This window comes from Pan troglodytes, chromosome 11 (genome assembly GCF_028858775.2).
Source record: "Pan troglodytes isolate AG18354 chromosome 11, NHGRI_mPanTro3-v2.0_pri, whole genome shotgun sequence".
Lineage (NCBI taxonomy): Eukaryota > Metazoa > Chordata > Mammalia > Primates > Hominidae > Pan > Pan troglodytes.
In genome coordinates, this window is record NC_072409.2 from 113,271,481 (window position 1) to 113,293,337 (window position 21,857).

General features: G+C 40.5%; 1 protein-coding gene and 1 long non-coding RNA gene across 9 annotated transcripts in view; one reads left to right on the forward strand and one right to left on the reverse strand.

Moving 5' to 3' along the window:
* LOC107976598 (uncharacterized) overlaps window positions 1-8,010 on the forward strand; it is a 79,969-nt gene extending 71,959 nt beyond the window's left edge. The window contains exon 4 of the long non-coding RNA XR_008536992.2: window positions 7,854-8,010. This is a non-coding gene — a long non-coding RNA (uncharacterized LOC107976598). The remainder of the gene's footprint in view (window positions 1-7,853) is intronic.
* The window catches only part of VLDLR (very low density lipoprotein receptor), a 33,203-nt gene continuing 17,726 nt past the window's right edge, over window positions 6,381-21,857 (reverse strand). For 3 of the 8 annotated variants that reach the window (XM_063788007.1, XM_054657902.2, XM_016960534.2), the window contains 17 exons: window positions 20,865-20,987; window positions 19,347-19,469; window positions 17,313-17,684; window positions 17,094-17,216; window positions 16,885-17,007; window positions 16,005-16,124; window positions 15,776-15,901; window positions 15,113-15,284; window positions 14,306-14,524; window positions 13,263-13,381; window positions 12,517-12,656; window positions 12,054-12,195; window positions 10,344-10,490; window positions 9,358-9,441; window positions 8,902-8,982; window positions 7,915-8,084; window positions 6,381-7,032 (listed from right to left, as the gene is read on the reverse strand). In XM_063788007.1, the coding sequence (XP_063644077.1) occupies window positions 6,997-7,032; window positions 7,915-8,084; window positions 8,902-8,982; window positions 9,358-9,441; window positions 10,344-10,490; window positions 12,054-12,195; window positions 12,517-12,656; window positions 13,263-13,381; window positions 14,306-14,524; window positions 15,113-15,284; window positions 15,776-15,901; window positions 16,005-16,124; window positions 16,885-17,007; window positions 17,094-17,216; window positions 17,313-17,684; window positions 19,347-19,469; window positions 20,865-20,987 (2,420 nt within the window). In that variant the 3' untranslated portion in view covers window positions 6,381-6,996. The remainder of the gene's footprint in view (window positions 7,033-7,914; window positions 8,085-8,901; window positions 8,983-9,357; window positions 9,442-10,343; window positions 10,491-12,053; window positions 12,196-12,516; window positions 12,657-13,262; window positions 13,382-14,305; window positions 14,525-15,112; window positions 15,285-15,775; window positions 15,902-16,004; window positions 16,125-16,884; window positions 17,008-17,093; window positions 17,217-17,312; window positions 17,685-19,346; window positions 19,470-20,864; window positions 20,988-21,857) is intronic. The other 5 variants (XM_016960530.4, XM_054657903.1, XM_063788009.1 and 2 more) reach the window with 4 other exon arrangements.

Consider the following 21,857-nt stretch of genomic DNA (forward strand, 5'->3'; position numbering starts at 1 on the left):
AAGCAACTTACTTGCGGCCACAGCTGATTAAGTAGTGGAAAAACATCCAAACTTATATCCACCTCACTGCAAAGCTGGTGAGATCAGCATCTCAAACAAAATGCAACATCTCACTTATTACAGACTCACTGTTGAGCTTTAAAATATTTTTTTGACTGTTTCTCTTTCCTTCGATTTACTTATTTTTCTCCTACTCTTTTGGATCCTCTGAGTCAATTTCAAGGTTTAGTGCCCAACTAATTCAAACAACTGGGGCCGTTGCTTAGAAAAGTTTTAGGTGGAATATATCTATGACTCACAAAAGTTTTAGCCTTATAAACGAATTTCAACACAGACCATCTAAGAACTAACAAGGAGACAGCATCAAAATGATTTTACTTGTAATGTCCTTTCCTGTCCTGCCGCCCTGGGATATGCCCCCCTTTAGCCAGGTGTCGCCTGTTCTCAGTCACCTGCAAGAAGGAAGTGCTAGGCTAACATTCCTAACTAAGTAACAGTAGCTTTGACTTCTGTCTTTTTCATGGGAAGGGTAGAGAGGGGAAATTTGAGAGGATAATATACTGGCTGTCCATGGCGAGGCACTAACTGTACTAAATATGGCAAGAAAGGGAACATCTCTCAGTTTTTCAGCCTGAAGAGTCCAGACCTGGGTGGCCCTACTTGTTTCCTAGAAAGGGGTGACTGAGTCATCTTCAGTGATTCAGTTGAGAAGAGGAAAAAGATTTGAGTAAAAGCTTTTATAAAAGGTCTCTAGAAAAAGGAAAGGCTCACAACAATTATCCCAAAAATAAACTTTTATTTAAATGTACAGTTCATTAGCAAAAAAAAGTTTATTGACAGGTCATCAGGACTCTGCATTCTAACATGTGCCTTTAGAATTCTGAAGATCCTGAGCATGATAATTTGGTTGTATATGCCGGACTCCTGAGGCATTACATGCTTTTAAATCGCATTCTAGTATCAAGTGACATTTAAAAAGAGCAAGATAGTTTTGTCAAAGCCAGTCATTTTGTTCAAAAAACTCTCTTCCTCCTTGCATGTGTGTTAACTGAGAAATACCCAAGTCTGGTAGTTCTACCAATCTGGTATATTCCAGAATACTTAAGATCCAGTCCTGGCGTTATAGCATCATTGAGTTACAAGCCACAGTTCTTCCTGTCTTTTTGGCCATGTTTCTCCCTATAGGAGAGCCTTGAAACTTAAGATTTGTTGTGGTACAGTTTGTTTTCTCCCAATATCTTATACATAGGAATGAAGTTGCCTGCTTATAAATTCCTTTAGGGAATCTTTATCATCTTCTCTGCAATCCAACAATCTACTTCTACTTCACTTGGATGGCCAAGGAGAATAATTCTGGAATGTCTAGCATCTTGAAGGTATAACACGTAACTGAGTTAATCTGTGCTGACCTGATGTAGTAGTGGTAGTGGTACACTTCCATTACACCACCATACTGGATGCCAGCCATAGCTGGCATCTGAGAAACTGTTGAAGGATCCTAACATCAGCAGTGAAGGGGACTCAGCAAACATGCAATGCAACATCCAGCTCAATCTTTGTACAGTACTGCATCCCCTTCTAAGAGAAGACGGCAGTAAGCACATAGGATTTGGAATCATAGATTGTTTGTAGCCTCAGTTTTTACGTATGTAAAATGGAGATACCTATTAGGGTTGCTGTGAAGAGCAAGTAAAAGACTTGGGAGCACTTACTTAGTACAAAAGTAAGCATATGGTAAGAATTTAAAGGAGATTTTAAGTGCTTTGGCAGCCATCTAAAGACTATGCAGGCTCCCAGATATTTGTTTCCATGTCCTAGGAGGTAGTCAAAAGAACTGAGGCAGAAACATTCCATTTATGTTTCCAGGGTTTAAACCATGCAGTCTTTTAAGCCTTCTTAACTATGCAAGATGCTGTCCCTCCTTAAATATCAGACTTAGATCTCTTCAGACAGGTGTAGTGGAGAACACTTCCGTCACCATCTAACACATTACATTCATCATAGATAAAGGTACCTGTGACTTTGACCAGTAAAGTCACTTACCGGTGCCTGTGTGCGAGAGTAAATACAGCCCTAGCATTGATGTGATATTCAGTAGTGACATCTGCCCTGCACATATTAGATGCCAGACACTGTGCTGAGCTTTCTGTGTGCATCTCACTTAAATCTTACCTTGTCACAGTGAGACAGTCCCCATCATCTCTACTTTACAGAGGGAGTTGGTAACTTGCCCAAGGTACCACACACAAGACACGGAAGTCTATGCTGTTAACTGCATTGCCTGCTGCTTCTGAACAGAACCACCCTGCCACCCATCTGACTTTTTCCTTGAGCGCAGTGAAGAAGAAAGCCATTTTTGATATGCCATGAGGTAACCTGCAGAGCAGAAACTCCCCACCCGCAGCTGGTCTCACTCCTGTCTCAGTGTTTTTACATTGAGATTTTTACAGTGACATTTACAGGAGAACACTGGGTCATGCTCCTACTTTGTTCTTTTTCTCATTAGCCAGGCTCAAAAACGTGAAACAGACTCAGGAGACATGATAGAGAGATGGAACACCACTGTTATCAGTTTGTTAGTAGCTTATTTATCTATGGATCCCTAAGTTTCATATCTAGAGCCTCACTGGTAAAATGCATTCAGCTTTCGTGTGTGAAGGTAGATGTGAAAGGGATATGCAAAGATGGCTGATAATCCTTCACATGCAACTGTTTTGGCTAAAAATCCTCCAGGCTGGATTAGAGAGAAATAAGTTCGAAAAACACCATTGTTCCCTCTTCAGATTCATTCCCTCCATATTTGGAAATAAGTACCTTTGAAGATTTTTGTACTTTTATATATTTCTGAACTCTCATAGTTTAGGCCCATGATATGGCTGAAGCATGGATGTACAATTTTTAGTTTTCCCAAGAAAAATCATACTTGTTAGGATATTTACTCGAGTAGTTTTTTAATATTACAATTCTAGAAGAGAAGAGAAGTCATTATAAGCCCCTTCTGGCCTTAGAGACTATATAATACCAAAAATACCTAAAAACCTTTTATTTAAGAGAGTGAAATCACTTGACGTGCCCTCCCACTCTGGTTAGATGCTTAACAGATGACAGCAGACAATGCACCTCAACCAGGGCTAAGTGTGCACACTTGGCCAGCAGCCGCCAACAGAACGGGCAGCAGCAGCAGTTAGCACTGACGCAACTATCGCTGCTATTGCCACTACCATCTCCCCACTAACAGGGCTTGCAGAATATGGAATACCCAGGGGATTATATATATGTGGTTTTTAGGCACCGCCTCATCACCCACAATAAGGGAAGCTTCTTTCTACTCTTTTGCTAGTTGCTACTCCTACTTGTTAGGAGTTTGATGTATCAGACCCTTTTGAGAAATGTCTATGTCACAACTACATTCAGGATAAAACAGTTATGAAACTGAAGGGCTCAGATTTGGGGATCAAGATTAGCAGGTTGTATTCATTGTACTTCAACTTAAATTAGCAAAAGTATATCTGCTTTTTGCGAGTTTTTGCCACCATTGAAAGCAAACAGTATAGCTTTCATTTGGATTCAAAATAATACATTGTTTTACTTGGGTAAGATTTCACTAGTAAGAATTCTAGGAAATTATTCCAGTTAGATTACGTAATAGAGATAAGTGACCCCTAGAATCTTTAGGTTTGGGGTAAAGATTGTTAAAAGGTAGACTTTAAGTTGGTCTACCATTTCTACAGTGTTCTTAACTGAAGAGTTAGTCTTTTAATACCCTATAGTTTGCTATTTAAAGCTTGGCTTCTCATTTTTGAGAAGGGCTACTTGACTTCCACAGATACAAGGAACAGAAGCAAATGCCAAAGTGCAAGCCTCAATTTTTTTTTTTTTTTTTTTTTTGCCTTGTATTCATCAAGAACTAAAGAGGCAGCGATACCTAGGCTTTAAAACACCTACTAGAATGTTTTAAGGGAGCTAGTTGAACAACTGGGACTATTTTTTTGCCAAATAGATTAGCTTGCAAAGGGTACTTAAAAATTTGGACAGAGGAACTTGGCTGGATTTCTTTACCAGAGGCCACAAATCTGTTTATTCATCTATCATCAATCTTTGTGGCAATTCCTAAAATTTCTGGAGGGTCCACTTTGACTTTGTGTGGCAGGCTAATCTAACTCCAAATATTCTCCTTTAGTGTATGATAAGCTTCATATTTTACCTATTCATTATCTTCTACATTGAACTCTAGAGACAGAGCAAACTTATCCTAACACATTTCACATAGAATTCAAGTTATTTTTTGGGTGATAAAGCCGAGGCCTGTTATCATTCATGCACTATTATTGCAAGCTGTATTGACTAGTAGTTTAGTCATATAACTATTTTTTTCTTTTATTTTTATAAATTATTTTTTTGTAGAGACAGGGTCTCACCATGTTGCTCAGGCTGGTCTCGAACTCCTGGCCTCAAGTGATCCTCCTGCCTTGGCCTTCCAAAGTGCTGGGATTATAGGCGTGAGCCACCATGCCTGGCCCACCAGTATATGTATTCTTATTTCAATAGGAATATCTAGTTACTTTGTTTCTACAAATGAGTTTGTACCTCTTAGGTACAATGAGTTGTACCTTGGCTTCTTACTGGGGAGGACGTGGTAAAAAAAAAAAAAATGAGATGTTTTAGACTCTTTGAGGGTTGGAAATTTTACCCAGAACATGAAAGAACATACTAGGGACAGGAATTCAAAAGATGATGATAGAGAATAATACTTTATTTGCCAAAACAAACTTTGGGCCTTATAATTAATTAATACTGTATAATCCTTATAATGGGGAAAGCAATAGTATCGAACTTCAAGCTTCTAAAGGGAATTTGGTATTACTCCAGGTAAAAAAAAAAAAATCCATGTTTTTTATACCACAGCAGGGTCAGAGCAGCAGCCAGACTCTGAAATGGCTTTCAGAGTTCATGATGAATGCTAACCTACTTACCAAACAGGCACTTCAGCTACTCACTGTCAGCAGGCCACATCCTGTTCAGTGTGATGACTAAATGTAGAGTGAGGAAAAGGTGGAGAGCAGACAGTTCTATATTCATGACTACAGCCTTTTCCTTCTACATGCTTGACCTCCAAACCTCCCATGAAAAAAAGGTCCAAGGCTATCTTTTCTTTTTCATTCAGTTGACCAAAATCACAAGGGGGCATCCCTTAAGACAGCAGAACCAACTTCCCCTTCATCTAGTAGGATTAATTTCCTTGCTTAAGCCACAAACAAGATGTTAACTGCCTTATATTTCATATGCAAGTGAAATATGAGTCATCCACTGATTCATGTAGCAACGCAAAACATCTTCTCTTCATCCTCTTGCTACTGTGTTGGTCGGTCATTTAATTCCAGAGGAATTGCTGTACCTTCCACAGCCAACTCTCCACCTCACTTGTGACACACAGCATGCACCCGGTGCTTCAAGTCTTTCGTCTTTCCTTGCTTCCAGACATCCTGAGACTTTAGAGAAAGAAAGTAATGGCCAACCTGATGGAAAAATTCACTAAACTCCCTGTACAATTTTTTCTTTCTTTGTCTCAAACTCCTCATCTGCTCTTCATACTGTAAGTTCCAGAAATTGTCCATAGTAAGAATCTGCCCCAACCCAGCCAGGATAAAAATGTAGGTGATATTGCAATTATATTCTTCATGAAGTCACAGTAAAACGGTGGTTTTTAAGCTTTAGTTTACATCAGTAGCGCCTGAAGGGCTTATGAAAGCAGGTTTAAGCCCTCGCCCCCAGATTTTCTGATTCAGTAGGTCTGGGATGGGGCTGGGAACTTGCATTTCTAATACATTCCCAGGTGATGCAGATGCTTCTGTTCTCAGGACCACACTGAGAAACCTGCCTTAGACTGTTCAAGAATGCCATTGCTTGCTATCCTCCCTGGCCATCTTCACAGTAAGACAGTCTAGACTTTTATTAAGAAGAAAGCCCTTATCCATGCCTTAGAAGGCACTTGTCCTTGACCTATATAAATGACAGAACATGGAAAACAGAGACTTAACTATAAAGAAGCAGAATTCATAGAAATCTTAGCACGTGTTTCTCGATCAGGAAACAAGTTAATGGAAAAGAAACTCACTCCTCTAACCAAGAGGAATTCTAGGTACAGACTAAGCTAGCTTTTTTTCTAGGTACAGACTAAGCTAGCTTCTTTTACACAGTAAGAAATATTTCGGGAGCAAATGTTAAACAGTACCTCATTTTTTAACTGTACTAGGGTGTAAGAGAAACCAGCCCAATTACAGGCTTAGTTATACAACATCAAGAACTACAGCTCACACATTTAGTTAGAACACTTGGTACTACTCAGGATAGGAGTTCATCCTAGAGGAACAGGCACAAACCATGGTTAAGCTGCTTGGTTTAATTTTTTAGCACTTGAAAAAAAATGTACAGTAGTTTGAACACTCAGTCTTTGCAAACCTCCATTGAGGTCAAAGATTTCATTCATACGTACAAAATTAGTTTATAAATTTTTTGGCAATTTCATCTTTGTAACCCGTTTTATCCTATTGCCATTGTCCCAACCATTGAAAAAGTTTACAATAATTTACATAGAAATATTTTCAAAGTGCTTAAGAATAGTGATTGTTCTCTGGGATATTTACAGATGGCCTATACAATGTATGTACAGGTGGTATACACTATAGCACAAGTTTCACTGCTGGAATATGGCTTTCTAGGGAAAGTGCATATTTGGCCAGAGGTGGCAATACTGTCTAGAAATTCAAGGGTTACAGATACTCGGTAACCACATCCAAAGCTGAAGTAGAATGTGGACAAGAATATTTACAAAAGTAATATAAAAACGGTCAAGTACACAAGCTTGATCCACGCAAAGGTATCTTGATGTTCTTCCAGCCGAGAGGAAGAAAAAGAGACTTCAGCTGCTGGCTCGGTTACCATTCCGACGGGGGTATTATTTGTTTAGACCTCAAAGGTCAACACTTGTCACAGAAGTCAAGCTAGATCATCATCTGTGCTTACAACTGATATCTGTGGAAAAGAAGAAGTACAGAATGAGCTTGGTGATCACTCACTGATGGCAACTCTAGTCTTTAAAATGGACCTTGCTTTTGAGTTGGTCATTCAAACACTCAGAGTGCTTAGAAGAAAAGTCAGTCAGATACAGAAGAGTACTGAGTTGTATCATTCATGCATGCGTTTAACTTGAATTCAACTATACCTGCTTGGTAGTGAGATAAGATAGTGTGACTAATTCTGTCTCTTCTACTTAATAATCATAAGTCTTGGGGAAAAATGTGAAAAGCCATGTGTGTGTCAAGAATTGACCACCGTTCCATGTTTCGCCGGAGTTTGAGAGGGGAGTGATCAATACTTGTTTTGTTCAGCCTGTTTCCTACGTGAAGGCCAAATACTTCACTTGGGTTTCATCTGAAGAACAAGTGAGTGACTATCGCTGGAAGAAAAGCTAGCTATACTAAGGGTGGTGGGATACTTTTTAAAGCAAAGCGTATCATAATTTTGGCTAAGTGAATCTTACTCAATACACTGACTTTAAGCCAACTCCCCTATATATGATATGCTAATTTACTTTCAAATATCCAGTAGGCAATGGATTTAATAGTTCAGTAATGAGCTACTTGGTTCATGCTAGTATTTACATGTCATTTCTATAACCAAAAATATCTTAATATAGTGGTGACCTTAAGTTGACCCACTTGCCAGTTGGTGAGGGTTAGATGCTGATCAACTGACTGACTTATGTTCTAACAGGCTATGCTGTCTAATAGCCAGGTAGCACATGAAGTGTTTGGTAACTCCATCATCCTAACGGCTCTCTCTCTCTCACCCAGGTCTCCTTTCTGAAAAGTCTCACTTCAAGCCATGGTGTATAAAGACACAAAGCTGACTTACTGCTGGGTACGTGTGTCCAACAGAAGCACTGTGTCTACCAATGTCTATGGAGAGGTCCTCTTCAGTGGTTTTCAAGTACACAGGATTGTCAAAGTTCATGCTTTTCATGTTCTTGTGTTGCCAATTCCGCCACATCAAGTAGCCACCTACTGCTGCCATCACTAAGAGCACTGAAAAAAATCAGAGGGTAGCTAAGTCTAGTATTGGAACATACAAGAAAGGTAATAACGTTCAGGAATCCATAATAATTGACATTAGTAAAAATGCCATGTTTTATGGAGCTAGGATAACTAGAAGTTGGAATACACATGGGCCAGGAGCTTGAAACAAGTTCAGCCCAGAGGTAGCTCTATGCACTGGAGCTGGACTAGCCACATCCATCCAGGCAAGGGCAGGGTCCTCGGTCCCACCTTAGGCTCACCAAATTAAAATTGCAGAAGGTTCTGGAGAGCTATTCAGGTGGTCCTGGTGTGTTAGCTAAGCTTGGGTCTATAGCAAAGTCCTTATTATAGCAAAGTCCTTATAATTTGCGTGTCTCGTAATAGTTTTAGAGGTCCTTTTCCATAGGTTTGAAAATTCTTAACTGCTTTTAATTTATCCTCAACAAGTCCTGTAACTCTTAGCATTTAAGCATTTGTGCATCTCCTCTGTATGAAGCATTACACACATTTCAAAGGGGGAACAGAACAGTACACTAGTTAAAGAGACTTATTATAAAAGGGGATAAGCTAGGTTAACAGTGCGGAAGTAGAAAGCATTAACCGTTGAACACTTATCATGCCAGTTACTGTGCCAAAGGTACAACTGAAGAGAAAGATATGGGCCTTAATTGAGTGTATTATGTGGGGGAGAAAGCGAACGTAATTCAGGGTCATAAATGCTAGACAGCATAAAGGGCCATGAAAGGGCTAGCTCCAGATGAACAAAAAAATCTTCATCTGGTATCTAAGAAGTTCTTGAACCCAGACTTGTAGGAAATCTACTTACAGAGAGGAAGAATGGCCCATGCGGCAGAAGTCCCTTTTGGGGGAACACTGACCTCTGATACTGCTGTGGTCACATTGATCCCTACAGAGGAATAAAAGGAATCAGTTTAGAAGGATCTGTATTCAGACTTAGAAATTTACCCATCAGGTAAGGAGCCAAAACCTTTGCATCCAATATTGATGTTCAGTATCTACTACAATTGAACACCAGGAACAACTGTGGCTTAGAAGTATTTGAGTCACATGCTGTAGTAGCCATTTCACTGACAGTTCTCTACTAGAAACCTTTAAGATCAGTCAGGAAAAGATATGCAAGTTTTAAGTCTTTGGTGTTTAAATATAGGTTACCAATTGGGGCAGAAATAGTAGTTAAAGGCTGCATTAATTATTGAAGCTATAGATACAAAGAGTGTGGCTGTTAGTTGAGATTAACAGTTTGCAGTACTGAACTCAATACCTCCAGGAACTAGTCCACTAGTTGGTGAAATTTCTGTTGTGTTCGTATCTTTTGTCTCACTGTAAGTCACAGTAGTTGCAGTACCTGAATTATAAAAACCAAGAACCTGGTTAATGCCAAGGTTCCAGCATGGCTAGCTGTTTTGTCCAGACAAGCCATGTAAAAGGTTATTTTAAAACCAGGTAAAATAGACAAACCACTGCTGAACTAAGTTGTACAGCTGATGTGTCAAAATTGAAATAGCAATCTTCATGCAAAAAAGAGATACATGAAACTTTGGGAAGAACAGTCGGTGTTTGGAATTTGACAATTCAAAATGATGGACAACCATATTTTATCCCTCTAAACAACATCCCGTGTTCCTGGAAACTATGAGAAATGTTCTCAAGATGCTCTGGTATACCAGGCATACCAGACTGTCTTGCAACTAATTTCTTGGTAAACTGAGCTAATCCCTGCCTGACCATGAATTACGCTAATAAAAACCTCATCAGCCTCACCATACAAGCTCCTTGATCACACAAATGACATTAATTTGCCACTTAATCAAAAGTTAAGAACAGAAGACTAAACGCAAATTCAGCTTAAGTGTTATTTTAGGGTAGAGTCACCCACTGAGGCAATGAGGTTTCTGTAACCATGGCCTTCCTTAAGCATAATTTCTGTCCTCCTCCTTTTGAGGAAAAATGTTAAGGCCTCGTTTAATTACCTGCAAGTTGGCTAGCTCAGTGCTGTTAAGGGACTAGGTACAAATTAGTGTAAGGTATGTTGACACTTTAGTCTCCTATAAACTCATTTAATGTTGAAATGGGTTAAAGTCAGTTCTAAAGAAATGACATGATAACCCGGCATACAACAATAGCAGGTATCTTCTCAAATCTATTCAAAGAATTAGCTAAAACAGAATTCTTAAAAAATCCAAGCTTGTGTCTTATGATATTGCTTGTTGTAGGTTCTACTTGTGGTTGAAACACAAAATGCCTTACTTTGACAGTCTCGGCCATTTTCCTCTACATTGTACCCATTGGGACAGGAACAGGTATATTTTGGAGAGTGATCATTAATCTGTGGTGCTGGCAGGCATAGGTATTCACATCCTCCATTCTCCATGTCTTCTTCACACCAATTTTTACCTAGTCAGGAAAAAAAAAATACCATTAAAATGGGTATTCCAGTGCCTAGTATATATAAAGCCTTGTTCTACATGTTGAAGACCTGAGTCCTTGCCCCCAAGAGCTTAAACTTGTCTACTCTGCCAATCCTTCAAGTGAGAGCAATATCAAGGAAGAATAAGTATAAAGGTACAGGCACCATGCTCTAAGGACACCAGATAAGGGACCTCTTGGAGATAAGACTGTAAAAGTTATGCCTTTAAGAGATAGATGCCAAAAGAGGAGGCGGGGAAGGGAGGTGAGGGACCAGGACTGGCTCTCACTATTTGCCCGAGGTTTAGCGTGAAGGCTCAGAAAAAGGAGACTAGGCATGTTCTCCTGGTTTTCTCTTGACTTGCTCCAACAAAGTGGAAGGAAACTCAGCCTTAGGAAGGTTTGAAGGTTTTATTTAGCTAGAACCAGCCAAGTGTTTTCAGCAGGAGATAATATAACCCGATGTGTTTGAGAATCTACACAATCCTATATCAGGTGTGTCACAGGGGGAAAGTAGGTGTTATGAGTTGAATGGTGTTCCTCCCTAAAATTCATATATTGAAGTCCTAGTACCTCAGAATGTGATCTTATTTGGAGATATTGAGGATAGGATATTTACAGAGGTAATCAAGTTAAAATGAGGTCATTAAGGTGGGCTCTAAGCCAATATGACTGTTATTACAGCTCAGGCCTGTAATTCCAGCACTTTAGGAGGCAGGCAGATTACTTTGGGTCAGGAGTTCGAGACCAGTCTGGCCAACATGGTGAAACCCCATCTCTACTAAAGATACAAAGTTTAGCTGGACGTGGTGGCTCACTCCTGTAGTCTCAGCTACTCGGGAGGCTGAGGCAGGAGAATTGCTTGAACACAGGAGGTGGAGGTTGCAGTGAGCCGAGATTGTGCCACTGCACTCCAGCCTGGGTGACAGAGCAAGAGTCAGTCTCCAAAAAAAAGAAAAAGAAAGCAAGAAAGCTGGACACGAGCATATACAGAGGGAAGATGATGTGAAGAGACAAAGGGGGAAGAGCACCATCAACAGACCAAGAAGAGGCCTGGAACAGACCCTTCCCTCACAGCCCTCAAGAGGCACCAACCCTCCTGGCACCTTGATTTCAGACTTCTGTCCTCCAGAATTTTGAGACAATAAATTTCTGTTTAAGGCAGTTTGTGGTACTTCATTGCAAAAATCCTAGCAAACTAACAGTAGAGAAAGCTTGTAGCACAAAAGCTACAAGCTTTTGTAGCTTTTGGAGGCTACTGCAATAGTCTTGGCAAGAGGGGCTGAAGGCCAAGGGGACATGAATGAAACAGAAATGAAAGCTCTGACACTGAGGCTTGGGAGGAAAGCTAGGAGCTGAAGTTGAGAAGCCATTTCTCTAAGGCAGCAGAAATAAAAAAATAACATGTGAAATGTTTAAGGTAGGGTACAGGAGGGCAAAAGTTCCCTTTTAAAGAAAACTGAGTTGCCAAAAGCTACTGACATCCAGCAGGTTCTGTGTCATGCTGCTTCCCTTAAAGCAGTTATTAAGGACTGTGCTTCTCCACGGTACCTGATGGCTGTACAAGTTCATGATAGACAATGATGTCTTGGGCATCATTCAGGTTGTTGACTAGAGTGGCTAGCTCTGATCCAGTGAATTTATTGGCACCATAGACTGCTTCATTTTCCCCATCTATCCAGTAGACACGATCCTAAAACAGAAGCCCACAATTAGCATGTACCTCCAGGATGAACACAAGTCCATTTCTAAGGTCATCATCATTTACTTCTCATTTAATGGACTAAGTTTACTGAATGCTGAACGGGGACACTGGATATAAAACTGTAAAAGAATCAAGTTTAGGTTTGGAGTGCTTCTGGGAATTAGTGTCTAATTTGTACCAGGTTTTAAGTGAAAGCAGTTTCTCAAGCCATGTTCAGCTGCTCTTCCCTCCTCCCGCTATGTCTGTTATTTCTTCTCAAAGTGATATAGTAGCTCCAAGGTACACACTTTGATGTGAGACACATCTTACCTCAAATATTGTTAGTGCAAGAGGATGAGCTAGGAACTCCAGAGACTTTAGTACTATCCTACGATCCTGGCCATTCAAGTCCACGCTGGATAACATGTGCAACTTAGAATCAAGCCAATAGAGGCGACTTTTTATAAGGTCTAGGTAGGAAAAGAATTGTCATTACATGACAAGCCACTACTACTCTGGCTTCCATTTAAAATATCTAATGAATTAATCATCTACTTTCATGGTTCTTTCCCCAGCAGGGTTTCTTAACAGGGGTCACACAAACCTTGTGAAGCAGCATGCAGAGCCTGTATCCACATTCATTTTTGGGGACTAACAGGGTACCTGAGATTCTCAAAGCAAATGACTTAAGAAATATTACTCACATTACAGAAAATATTAAAAGAGGCTACCATTTTGTTGTTCTCCTCCAAAAAGCCAGAAGAAAACTGTTAAAAGCCTGCAATTCAGGAAATGCTAAGGCACTCATGCCCAGAATATTTAGTATGAGTGCACCCAAGACCCAACGTTCACTGAATTTGTGTCACATATTAGGCCCAGCTGGACAACAGGCCAGTAATTATGGAATGTGTAATTTGTTAATCCACCATTTTACTTGTGTTGTTCAGTTACTCCCATTGAAAATTCCTGCTAGAATTTAGGCGGAAGCAGTAGAGTCATCTGCTAGTCCAGAATTCACCATGGAGATAAATGGAAACACAGTTGAGTGGGTGGTCGAGAAGGAAGAACATACATACCAAGTGTAATTCCGTTAGGCCACTGGATATCCGCTGTCACCAGTGGACGTCTATCGAATCCATTCATTCCTGCTTTTTCTATTTTAGCTGGTTCACCCCAGTCTGACCAGTAAACAAAGCTGTGAAAAATTAAATGAGAAATAAGCCTCAGTGGTTTAGAAGGAATAAAGTTGTAGTAGCTGGAAACAAAAATTTAAAATTTGAGCAGAAAACTCAAGGCATTCTCTAGTGACAAATAGTAACACTTAAGGGTTTAAATTATGTTCTAGGTAAATAAAATTGAATATTAAGAATCTACAAGCTCATTGTTAACTATAATAATCTATGTTTGTCTGACATTTAAATTTCAGCCCAAAGTCACAAGGTTATGTTTCCTTTTTAAAAGGTCAGTTCTTTCAGAGGAGTGCAAGACGAACATCCTTCAAATTTCATAGCAGGGGTTGGCTGACTGAGTTCTAATGAGGCTGCACGGGGGCCAGTTGTGATGACGACTACAGCCTTAGTCAACTTCCTAAGCTGCTCTTCTATGTTACTTAGTGGCAATTTACAGAACCCCCTTAGTGAAATGTTTCTAGAAAGGTCTGTTTATTTCTGCTGGACTTTCAGACAACTTGCACACTTAGATGCAATGTGGTTACCCAAATCCTCACAATTCAGGCTGTCATTTAGGTTTGATCATCCAGAGCTAGCCCAGCAAAGCATTCAGTCAAAAATTAAAAAAATCACTTGCGTAGAAACTGGGTGGACAAAAGGGTTCAGATACAGCTTTTGGTACACACATCAAATCAGGAATGTTAATTCATTAATGTCAACCAGCAATCAGTCATACGAGAGTCAGACAGGAGGACCTGTCATATAGATAAGGACATCCCAGGGTCACTCAACTGGGGCAAAACTGATATCTTAAATTAGAATTCTAATTCTTTCTTTGTTGCAGAAGGCTCATAAACCTTGAGATTTTAGTACTAATTCAGGTATGAGAAAGCTCCTGACCTACACAGATACCATTCCAAAGGCTATGTGATGGAAAACAGACTACAAACCCAGACAGTGGGTCCACAGCTATGGAGGCAGGCTCTCGCAAGTCAGAGTTAAACAGGAACTTCCTCTTGGTTCCATCTAGGGTAGCTACTGAAATAGTCTTAGAAGCCGCATCAGTCCAGTAGATGGTCTTGTACACCCAATCAACAGCAATGGCTGCAGGATTATAGACATTGTCGATCATTTTAATATGTCTACCAACCTTGTCATCAATTGAGGCACTGAAACAGAATAGGTCACAAGAAATTTAAGAGTTTGACACAATTAGAGCTTGGAGAATGGACTTTTTGCTTACAAAATGGTCAATGACTTTGTTCAGAAAGAAATCTAGTTAACACCACAGCTCACCACTCAAATTATTTAACCATGCTGCTTACTGATCCTAAATTAATAATGCTGTAGATTATCTAGTTGCTGGTATGTATTCTATACACAAGAACAACAAATTTCTAAGTGAAGCTATTTGTTTCAGCATCCATCATCTGAGTTTCTATAGTTCCCATTAAGAAAAGGCTGTACTACCATTTCTATTTGTAGCAACAATGAACAGTTCTCAATTAACTGTAGAGAAAAGGGAGAAAATATAAAAAATATGAAAGATGTCATCTTTTACTTCATAGACAATTGTTAGTTTCTAATTAGGAAGTGATAACAGTTTAATAAAGAATTAGCATTAGATTTAATGTCCCCAGGTAATTCGATGCTAGATGGGGCTAGACACAAAGGAAACTCCTCCGAACTATCCCACAGATCACTTCCCAAGTGACAATGACTTATGTCAAGACACCACAAAAGGAACTGAAAGTTACCTGAAGATAGCCTTTTGGCTTAGATCAGCCCAGAATAGTTTCTGAGCAGCAATGTCAGCATCGAGAGCCACAGTGTTTCTTAGCTGTTCAACTAGTTGGATATATTCTTTCCTCTCTAAGCCAATCTTCCTGATGTCTCTTCGATTAGTGAAGATCAGACTTGGCTCTTTGCCTGCAAGATGGAAGTCAGGGTTACTTAGTTTTGCTTTAAGAAGGCAAGGTCTTTCTAAACCACCTCCTCCCAGCAGAGGAGCACTTAGAAAATAAAGGTATTGTGGAATACCTCAGTAGTATCTGTTCTGGAGCTCCTGCCCCTGGGACCTGCAAGTGCTTCCTACAGTTTAGGAAGGCAGTCGTGGGGTTACAGCCTTCAAGAACAGGGTGAGTGATGAATAAGTCACTTATTTGAGTTGGACTCAAGTTTTGGAAACAGAGCATGCAAACCTGGTAGGTATTCATGGTATCATATACAAAAGGAATGATCAAGGTAGATATCTAGGGGAGAGATCTGCTATTTGACCTATACTGCTGTATTATGAGGTTAGCAGCATTGTTCTCAAGTACAATTTCATGTTTAGTTTGACTATTGTAGTCACTGGCTGTACCTTTTAGAGGCACTTACTCTTAAAGGTACAATAGCCATACCAGTCCAAGTTCATTTACCTACTGCCTTGCACACGCCAGTAGCAAGATCCATTTGATAGCCACGACTACATTCACACTTGTAACCGCCTTTTAAGTTGATACAAATTTGACTGCAGATTCCTGGATTTTGGCATTCATCAATATCTAGGAGGGAAATCAGAATTAGTCTTGCTGCTCCTATACCTTACTAGGTACCTACTATCCTTTCCCATCACCTGCAGGGTCCAGGTTTTCTTCTTAGACTCACCTCCACAGGTTTTCCTATCTATCAGTTCAAACCCAGCTGCACAGTCACACTCGTAGCCTATAACTAGGTCTTTGCAGATATGAGAACATCCACCATTATTTACCAAGCATTCGTTTATATCTGGAATAAAAATGTAGTAGTCACTTGACAACTTATTTTCAATTAATATCTTTCACATTTAAAACCCAGGCTATTTGTGATAACTTATCTAGTTGGCCTGGTCAAACCTATGATTTGTCTAAGACCTAATCATTTATTTTATAGGTATATATTTCAGGGTGGATTATCTAACTCCTTGGCAAGTTACCAGTTGGTCAAGCATTTAGTCAAGTTTCTATATTGATGATCAGTTATCTTTAAGGAGGTTAAACTATAAACTAGTTTGGGCCGGGCGCGGTGGCTCATGCCTGTAATCCCAGCACTTTGGAAGGCCGAGGCGGGTGGATCACGAGGTCAGGAGTTCAAGACCAGCCTGGCCAACAAGGTGAAACCCTGTCTCTACTAAAAATACAAAAAAAAAAAAAAATTAGCCGGGTGTGGTGGTGGGTGCCTATAGTCCCAGCTACTCAGGAGGCTGAGGCAGAACAACTGCTTGAACCCGGGAGGCAGAGGTTGCAGTGAGCCGAGATTGCATCATTGCACTCCAGCCTGGGCAACAAGAGTGGAACTCCATCTCAAAAAAAAAAAAAAAACAACAAAAACTATAAACTAGTTTGTCCTACCTGGGCTTTTAAGTCATAAAGTTTCACTCTGAAGTCTACAATTGAACTTCAGTACATTCAAAAGTTTAACTAGCCATCACGGGGGGTCCACACAGTGTTAGCTATACTGGATTGTATCAAACTTCCAGGATCTGTACTTGAACAACAAGTACACTTACGACACTCTTTCAGGGGCTCATCACTCCAGTCCCTGCAGTCCTGCTCCTGGTTACATACTTTGCTGATATCTATGCATTCTCCACTTCTGCACTTGAATTTTCCAGGGCCCAAGCACTGATTGACTACAAAGAGAAACAAAGAAGAGAGATTCCATGAGTGGGTCTGGTCAGAGCAATCCATTGCTTAACCAACAAGAAGAAACCCTTACCATTTTTGCAGTTGACTTCATCGGAACCATCGACACAGTCTCGGATACCATTACACTGCCTGCTGCCATGGATGCAGCTGCCATCCTCACATTCAAATTGGTCAGGTCGGCAAGTTCGAGAGGCTACAAAGGGAGGAAACACCATGGAATGAAGCCAGCAAATTGTCCCAGTTGATACAAGGAAGAGAACTGAACATGCCATGCTAGAAAGCTACTTACGACAGTTGACCTCATCACTGCCATCCTTGCAGTCAGGGTCCCCATCACATCGCCACTTCTTATGGATGCACTCGCCAGAGCCGCACTGGATTTCGCTGGCTGGACACTTGGTGTGTATAACTGGCTGACGGCCACACTGCTCCAGGGACTCATCAGACTGGTCGGAGCAGTCTGCATCATCGTCGCATACCCAGCTGATGGGGATGCAGGAGGAGGTGCTGCACTGGAACTCATGGGCGCCACAGGTTGGCGGGGCACAGTCCAGCTCATCACTGCCATCGCTGCAGTCATCCTGGCCATTGCATACAAAGTTCCTGGAGATGCAGCGGCCACTGGAGCAGGTGAACTCGTCGGGACTACATGTTATATTGCCTATTAAGAGAGAGGATGCCCCATTGAAAATGCATCAAGATTGGTCCGTTCAAGATTCTTGTCCCAAAATCTAATACATTGATCTTTATTCATTAATCCTAACTTACTAGCCCAACTTAAAGGCTACAATGGAATTAAATCAAGAACTTTTGTACAGTCTCATTGTACAAAAAAATGAAGGCACACAATAAATAAGAACAGAAATAAAGAACCAAGAAAATGGTTGAAGACTGGAAATTAATTTGAGATGAGAACCACAATTGACTCTAAAAGTGGCCATCATAAATAACAAACTGTAACAAGGGATTTCAATTTGGAAGGCAGAGATTGAGTTGTCCTTGAATCAACATACTGCTTGTCAGATCTTATCACTAGTTGAGAATATCATGCAACGTAATACTCACAACAAGCATTAAGACTTTGTCACCAAAAGAGGTGAACCACATACCACCATACATGGTTCCTCTTTTTGGTCCTTTAAATAAGGATCAGGAATAACAAGTCTTAAACACTTTCCATTTTGAAAAAGTCACTGCCAGGGCTATAATCACCATTTAACAATCAGGTATGCTGACAATGATAAGCTAGTCCTACTAGCCAATTGGTACTTTGACTTAAATTCCTGCCAAATGTTTCAAGGTCACAATTTGGTGGCAATTAGAATAGAGACCACGACTCTCTTGGGAAGCAAAGTCTAGATTTATAAGGGAAACACTTGGCAGCACCAGGGCTTACCAATACAGAAAACCCAATTCTAGGATTGAACACTAAAACTCATTGGACTAGGTGCAGTGGTATTGACCTCAGGAGGCGACTTCTACGCACAAGATTGGTGTTTCAACTGTAAGTGCCTTGAGCTCCCTTGACTACTACCATATCAGGAGGCCCATGCTTGTCAGACTTGGGAGCTGTAGGTTTTAGAGGCCCTATAAAAAGGGCAGTAGCTTGAAAGAACATTCAAAGCACTGTTTGTTCAACCTAGTGATTTTCCCAGGCCCTCACCTTCAACATGCAGCATTTTATTAAAGATTTTCCAAGACCAGAAACATGAAAGAATAGGAAGCAGAGTTAGCTTTCAGAGACAGGAACTGCAACAGGAGACAAAGGTATCACCAGTTGGGTAGACTTTTCTTTGGGTATCTGAGGCAAGATGTTAATTCATGCTTCTGTGTCTTTTTTTTTTTTTTTTCCCTGGGAAAGTTATGCCAGAATCTAGTTCATGGGCAAAGAAATGCTTGTATAATACTCAAATAATTTATTCCAATAACCCAATCAAATTTAGACCTATGAATGTGTTTGCCAACCCTACTCACACCTTCTAATTTTATTGTGCCAAAGTGCAAAAGACACATGAATTACTGTCAAAACAAAAGCCCACACAATTGCTGCTTCCCTGAGCTACTTCTATATATAAGTGCCTTCAATGACTTACCTTCTTATTTCTATTTGCCTAAAAGAAACACCAAGCAATGGTCAATTGCCACATGAATGTCTTTTAGGGTTTTAGGGCAGTTATGAAGGACAAGTAATTGAGCAGATAGTGAAGTCACTGAAAAGTGAGTCAATGTCAGTGCGTCTTCAGGCTTAGGTTAGTTTCCCCTGCCCACCCTTCCTTTAGGAAAAGGGTCTTTGGGTTACGTCACTCAACACTGATCTTCTTACCACAGTTTTCTTCATCTTCTCCACTGTCACAATCATTTTCACCATCACATCTCCAGGACACTGGGATACACTGAGTAGAATGGGCGCCACAGCTGATTTCATTTATGCGGCATGTTCTCATATCTGTTGATGATATACAGTCTCAAAAGAGCCTCAGAACTGATCAATGCAAAGCTGCTGCTCCTGTGCTGCCTGGAAGCGCTAATACCTGTGACTCAGTAGCCTGGCACACTGGTGAAATTCTACTAACTGGCTGAAGCCCGGGGAGCTCTTTCATCAGCTCCACTCCTTAGAAGCTGTGCCAACCTATGCTACCTGGCAGTGTACGTGACAGCTTTGACCACGTCACTCCTTCAAGGTCCCATTGCGTGCTGAGTTCTGGCTTTTGTTTTACTTGGCGTGGTGAAGTTTATTGGCTGGCCTGCTCCTAGACCACTATTTATCTGTTGGATGTCAAGTGGGCACACCCAGATATTGTCATCTAATCTCAAATACATGAAAAGTCAGATGGTCAAACACCTACAAAATCTTCTGTTGCCTAGATTCCTCTACGGGCCTCCTTCACAACGTCCTTTAGATTGACATCTTGCAAAGTAGAAGCATGCCCTAATGCTTGACTTGACCAGGTCATTCTCCACTAAAAGTTGAGGCTGAATCTTTACACAACCTGTCTTTAGCTCACAGGCCTTGAACTCACTTGCCTTGACCAATATTACTCCCCTCACTTCTTATCTAGAAAATTGAAAGTAACACCCTTATCTTCCTTTCTATTTGATTTTCTTTCATAATCACACTTTAGACCTAAACTGTGTTCATGTTAGTCCTTTTTTAGTGTTTCTACCAGTGCAGGCCTCTACTGACTCAAACTCTAAGACTTTCTTTGCCTTGACATTCATGTGATCTCAATTTATATGATCCCAAACCATCATTCTTTATGGCCTCATAGACTTTTTCCTAAGGACACAGGTATATACTTGCATACCTATGAAGTTTCTCTTATTTAAGAACATGCTGTAAGATCTCCATTTTAGTAACTTTAGGTTACGTGTGTGTCAGAAGTCACTGTATCACCCAGTTACTAGCTACCTTACCTCTTCAGTAATAGCTTTTTAATAGTATGATAAGCTGTCCTTCTAAAAGCTTTTGCTTGGCCCATAGGGAACCCTCACTTCTTGACTTAGCTTCCAGGACCAGAGTACCATCTGCTCAGTTATTATAAACAAACATTTGAAATCTATGCACCTAGTCAAGGAGTTCTTGATTGAATCTGCTGACTTCAGTTTTAAGTATTCAATAGTGAAGCTACCCAAGAGAATGTCAGTCTTGTTGGACCAGGGAGAACATTCTTTAAAGGAGGCTGATAAACTGGTAATGATTTGACTGCCCTTGGAGTCAATTGACCTAAACTTTAAGGCAGGCAAAGAAAAATGAATACCAAGTAGGAGATTAAGCAATACTTAGAAATGTTAGACACCGAACAACTTGGGAAAGTTCAAGGCCAAAGCAAGTTACACTCACGGCACTGTTCTGGGCTTTCATCTGAACCATCTTCACAGTCAGGATCTCCATCACACTTCCATCGGCTGGGAACACACTGGCCATTGTTGCACACGAAGTCAGATTCAGCACACGTCTTCTTTACTACAAACGTTTATTTGAAGGGTTAAAGTTGAAGTCATTTACCCACAGCCCTAGCTTCACATGAGGGCTCATACTGCATTTTGGCATGTTTTGCTCTAAAAAATAGCTGAGTCAATGGGCACTCAACTGCCAATATCCAGGGGAAACTTCAGAAAAATTATTATTTTTTTTCAGAGGAGGAAGATGCTCATTTGAGAGACTTGGAGGAAACTGAAGTCAAGGTCAGACAGAGGTTGCCCATTATCTTACAGCTCGGAGATACCTTACATTTAACTTCCTGCCTGTTTTATAATGTTGAGATTCAGTAACACTTTCATTTTCTACATGCATTTCTTCCAAGTCATTCAAGTACTTCATTTAACAGCTAAACATTCCATCTTCTGACTGGATCATAGTAGAACTGCTTGCTGGGGACTGAATGTTTGTCTCCACCCAGAATTCACGTGTTGAAATCCTAACCCCTAACATGATGTTATTAGGAGGTAGGGCCTCTGGGAGGTAATTAAGTCACGAGGGTGGAGCCCCCATGAATGGGATTAGCACCCTCATAAAAAGAAACCAGAGCACTTACTCTCTCTCTCTTTGTTATCTACTATGTAAGGACACAGTGAGAAGATGGTCATCTGCAAACCAGAAAGACAGCCCTCACCTGATATCAGATCTACTGGCAGGTCTCTTCTCAGCCTCCACAACTATGAGAAATAAATTTCTGTTGTTTCAGCCACCCATTTATGGTATTTTTGTGACAGCAGTCTGAGCTGACTAATATACTGTTCAAGGGGCATCCCTTAACAACACATGTGTTTAGTGTGGAGAATGAAGGCCAAACCCCAGTACTGAATATTGTCACCCATACTGGTCTACAGGGGC